Raw genomic sequence first — 5,441 nt, 5'->3', positions numbered from 1 at the left:
AACCTCCAGTTTACTGAGGAGCAGAGCAATATATAGGAAGCCTAGATGTGTCTTCCTGTCCGTGCTCAGAGCTGGCATTGGAAATCATGAGCTACCTCTGTTTTCTTCCAGTTCTCACGTTTTGTCACATCTTTGGCCTATGCCAGTGTCTCATCTCTCTATTTCACAGTGAGGTGGGATGGGCCCAGCAGACTTGAGTCTACTTACTTGTGTCATTTTGAACAAGTTCACTTTCTTCTCAGATTCTTTATCTCTGATATATGGTGACAATGGCATTGAAACATCCGGAGTTTGGGGTGAGGATGGAATACTATATGTGAGGGGTCCTAGTAGACTACCTGATGAAGAAGTGACATATTGTTATTCATTTCTTTCCTGCCTCACCATCTGGGCCTTAGTTTTCTTCTCCATAAATTCAGGTCCTTCTATCTTTAGAGTTCTTTGATTCTTAGGAAATAGGTCCTCCTTCTGAGGTGAAATTTTGTAGGGTTAAAGGTTCAGGGTGAGGCAAGCAGGCTTTCTCTCAGATTCTAAATCACCTTAGGTCATGCCATTGTGCATTTTGATTTTTTTAGATGCTGAGAAAAGGCAATTTAATTTCCAATCTGGACATATCCACCAGTCATGCAAAAGGACAGCCATTTGCCTGTGAAGAAAAGTAAAGAAGTGTAATTTGGTTTCGGTCCAAGAGGTACCATAGAGAGTAGCTGGGTGAGAGAGGCCTTTGGGCAGAGAGGCCTTTGGAGGACTGATGGGGTTGGAAGAGGGTGGGAACCTGGCCCCAGTGGGAATCAGAAGCAAAAACTATAAAGAGGGGCAATGGGAAGAAAGGAATCTAAGATTTCCTTCCCCTTACAAAATCAGAGAAACTTCTGTGTCAAATGTTTGCACTGTGTTTAGGTATTCAGTCTCAAGAATTAGATAATGAATTGTTCAAATCCCAGCTCTGCCACTTATTGGCTGTGTCTTGGGAAAATGCTGAGCCTTTCCCAATCTGTTCATTTATCTGTAAAATGGGAATGATTTTACAGGCCAATCTTACAGGCTTGTGGGGAGGGTCGAATGAGAAATGTGCCATAGCACTAAGTGCTTTGTTTGGCGTAGAATAGGTATTCATGAAGTGGTAAGTAACATCATCAGTATCGCCAAAACCATCACCGTCATTACTATGGGTGTTAGCACAGAAATGCAAGGCTGGGGGATTCCCAGAAAGTGAGTAGAGCCCATTTCAACGCCAGTATAAGAAAGGAGGCTTTGGTGGCACTATAACCCCATGTAGAGAACGTGTCCTCCTCAAGAACCACCCTGAATAAGATAGCCGAATCCACAAGATCAGTAACTTATCAGAGAATGTAGGGACAATGGGCCCTCTGTTAACTTCCTATGAAGGCTACCAAGTTAAGTTAAAATTTGCATTTTTATTGATTAATTCATGAATATAGTTGCCCCTAGTGTTTGCAAGGTAGGTGAATGAGGTTTTATCACCATTGCGCTGGCATGGGCAATGTGCCCAATTGCTTAACAGAATCGGATTTTCAGAAAATTCTACATCTGAGTCATCTGGGCCAACAATAAGGAAGAAGGTTATGGAAATAATCATCACTTCCACCCCATCCATATTCACACACTATATATATATATGTATGTGTATATATATGTGTATATATATATGTATGTATATATAAAGATTTTATTTCTTTATTAGAGAGAGAGAAGGGGAGGGAGCAGCAGGTAGAGGGAGAAGCAGGCTCTCCACTGAGCAGGGAGACTGACTGATGTGGGACTTGATCCCAGGACCCCAGCAGAAGGCAGACGCTTAACCAACTGAGCCACCCACAATATATCACCTACATTTTATAAAAACTATGGGGTGGGCAGCATATTACTACCAAAATTTAAGAGGTGAAGAAAATGAGTCAAAAAGGGGAACTCACTTCTCTGAGCTCATATCATCAGTAAGAATGTGAACTCAGGTAGGTTAGCTTCAAATGTGTGCTTTTCCGTTACCTTCATACTTCCTTTGAAATCTGGACACGTCCTTCATAAGTGACTTATACTGTGTTGCACAAATGATTTTTTGGGGACTTCTTTGTGAGCCCAAGATTTTTGACAAGTGACAAGGAATACAAGGTGAGATGAGGAGGACTACTTCATTAAGATTCTTTATTGGGCAATAGGGAGGCTCCCAAGAGCTTGGAAGTGTCCAAGGGTATCTGATTGCAGAGGTGACAGAGAGGGCACGCTCATCAGGGATGGTACCCACTTCTTAGGGACTACAGAGTGAAGGTGCATTCTCATGGGTTGTGACTTGTTCTGGGAGCATCTTTCACAGGCCGTCACACCTCTAGGGATATACAATGCTCTCAGAAAGAGGATTAACTCTAGGGATAAGGTGAGAGAAACTTCCAGAGACTTTGAGATAAGGTCACCATGGATACAAAGATAGCTCTGAGCTCCTCATTCTGATTTTCATTCTTGTTGAGTCTAAAGTATTATGCTTCATATATAGGCTTCCATACTGCCACTTGAACTCTCTCTGTGGACTATTCGGGGCATAATTTTATTTCTAGATATTTCTTCTCTTTCTCATCTTTAAGGAGATTGTTGTTTCAGTGCAGTTTGGTAAACCTCTATAAAGGGCCGGATAGTAAATATTTAGGCTTTGCAAGCCATATGGGTTCTATTACAACTATTCAACTCTGCCATTGTAGACCAAAAGCGGCCATAGATAATACCTAATGAACATGGGTGTGTGCCATGTTTATTTATTTAGAAAAAAGGCAGCATGCTAACCTTGGCTTGTGGGCCCTAGTTTGCTATCTCTGCTTCAGTGTTATTCTACCCATTTAGCCAGTTTCACTTCTCAGCCATGAACACTCCATTATTTTCAATCCCCATGTATTGATAAATTCCCTAAGCCCCAGTTAATACTCTCATGCGTAGGGCTCAGGATCCTTGCAGCTAACACAGGACAAGTTTCTGCTATGAAGTCGAGTTGAACTGAAAAATGGGTAGGCCTGGTAAAAGAGGGCCACCTGGAAGACTGTTCACTCTAGACTCTCTTTCCAGGGTATCTAGTGGCAGAACCTCATGGGTGAGGAGTCCCAAACAACTCCACCCCATGTCCCTGGCTCTCCTCCCCTCTGAGTAATGGGGAGAGCCATTTGGGATTGTGATGATTCTGTCTCCTTTGAAGCCATCTGATGAAACTCTGATTTCACAGCCACTAGCACCTAGGAGGAACCTGGTGTGACACAAGCTGAATGGAATAATTTTATGGGTTGAGGGGACTCTTTGGAGGCATCTAACTAGCATATTTTGTAGAAAAAATTAGCTGAAGCATTAGGAAGGAAAACTATGCTGTATGCCAACCCCCACCCACCAATAAGGGTATAAAAGGACTACGGAGGAAGGAGAGACTCAAACCTCACCACATCCACCTGTATCGGCTCACCTGCTCTCCATCACCTCTCCCTGCACCATGCCTTACAACTGCTGCCTGCCCAACCTGAGCTGCCGCTCCACCTGCTCCTCCCGGCCCTGCGTGCCCCCCAGCTGCCACACCTGCACCCTGCCCGGGGCCTGCAACATCCCCGCCAACGTGGGCAACTGCGGCTGGTTCTGCGAGGGCTCCTTCAATGGCAGCGAGAAGGAGACCATGCAGTTCCTGAACGACCGCCTGGCCAGCTACCTGGAGAAGGTGCGCCAGCTGGAGCGTGAGAACGCGGAGCTGGAGAGCCGCATCCGGGAGTGGTGCCAGCAGCAGGTGCCCTTCGTGTGCCCCAGCTACCAGTCCTACTTCCGGACCATCGAGGAGCTCCAGCAGAAGGTGAGGGGGTGCCATGTGGGGGTGCAACAGCAGCTGACTGTCCTTGAAAAATAAGACATTCCCAAGTTCAAGTGGCCCTCATAGTAGAATCTTGTTTTCAGATTCTGTGTGCCAAGTCTGAGAACGCCAGGCTGGTGGTGCAGATCGACAATGCCAAGCTGGCCTCTGATGACTTCAGAACCAAGTATGTTGAGACTTTCAGGCTAGGTGACTCTAAGATCCTGATGGCTCTCTCATGGTCCCATGAGACTAAACATTTCCTAGAAGGGAAGAGGCAGCCATTTCACAATTTTCATTTCTCTTCTCAAGCCTGGCTTTACATAAAACCATTTTTTAAAAGATTTTATTTATTTATTTGACAGAGATAGAGACAACCAGCAAGAGAGGGAACACAAGCAGGGGGAGAGGGAGAGGAAGAAGCAGGCTCCCAGCTGAGGAGCCCAATGTGGGACTTNTTGACAGAGATAGAGACAACCAGCAAGAGAGGGAACACAAGCAGGGGGAGCGGGAGAGGAAGAAGCAGGCTCCCAGCTGAGGAGCCCAATGTGGGACTCGATCCCGCAACGCCGGGATCACGCCCTGAGCCGAAGGCAGACGCTTAACGACTGCGCTACCCAGGCGCCCCTACATAAAACCATTTTCAAACAGAAATCCAGACTCACATGTTGCATGCTCTTCAGTCTATATTGGCCTCTCCTGAAGTCCTTCCTAAACTCCCAAATTCAGAGACTGACATGAACTATTCTTGGGGAATGGATTGGTTCTTGAGGAATGGTGCTATATTAACCAACGAAATTGAGAGGAGAATGAGAGACTCCCTTTAATGAACCCCTGTGGGCACCTTCTGGTGTTAGGGTGAGTCAGGGGCCTCTCCAGTCCATCTGTGCAGAACTTGAGGGAAACATGGGCAAAAAGAGGTAGTAAACTGTATTAGCTCTAAGAGATCGAAACCAGCCCATCTGCAAGACACAAGACAGGGGGATGGGATTCTTTCCTGCCTCATCCTCCCACTCTGATCTGTATGTGCAGGTACCACACAGAGCTGGGCTTGAGGCAGCTTGTGGAGTCGGACATCAACGGCCTGCGTAGGATCCTGGATGAGCTGACCCTGTGCAAGTCCGACCTGGAGGCCCAGGTGGAGTCCCTGAGGGAGGAGCTGCTGAGCCTCAAGAGCAACCACGAGGAGGTGAGAGGAAAAGATTAAAAAAAAAAAGAAGTAGGCTTCAGAGCCACACCTTTAGCATCAGCAACTGGAGGCAATTGCCATGAGACTTTTTGGGTTGGGACCCTTCTCTGAAGAACTCAAGGTCAGCCAGAGAATGATGATGCTTTATCCACAGCATGGAATGAGGTGGGTTGCTTATTCTCAAGCAGCTGGATGAGGGTTGGGCAAATGCTGGAGATGCTGAGGAAGGGCATCCGTTTATGGAGCCCTGCTCTCTCCTTGTCACTGTTAGTTTCTGAATTAGTTCGAGAGATGGAGGAAAAAGAGAAATAAGACATGCCTCTCTCTTCAGTGAGCTCCCAGTCTAGTCTGGGGAGATGGCCATGTAAAGACAATGACATAGTACAGGCAGAGGAAAAGAAGTACTGTATGAGATGTACAAGCAGC

At 46.2% G+C, this 5,441-nt stretch overlaps 1 protein-coding gene across 1 annotated transcript; it reads left to right on the top strand.

The window, feature by feature from the left end:
* Positions 1–3,435: 3,435 nt before the first annotated feature.
* LOC117797288 (keratin, type I cuticular Ha1-like) lies at positions 3,436–5,033 on the top strand. The gene is made up of 3 exons (XM_034648682.1): positions 3,436–3,829; positions 3,931–4,013; positions 4,859–5,033. Exons 1-3 carry the CDS (start codon positions 3,482–3,484, stop codon positions 5,031–5,033), a joined length of 606 nt encoding a protein of 201 aa, XP_034504573.1. The 5' UTR covers positions 3,436–3,481.
* Positions 5,034–5,441: the final 408 nt, after the last annotated feature.

Source organism: Ailuropoda melanoleuca, chromosome 20 (assembly GCF_002007445.2).
Source record: "Ailuropoda melanoleuca isolate Jingjing chromosome 20, ASM200744v2, whole genome shotgun sequence".
In the NCBI taxonomy this organism is placed as follows: Eukaryota; Metazoa; Chordata; class Mammalia; order Carnivora; family Ursidae; genus Ailuropoda; species Ailuropoda melanoleuca.
This window is presented reverse-complemented; position numbering and strand designations above follow the sequence as displayed.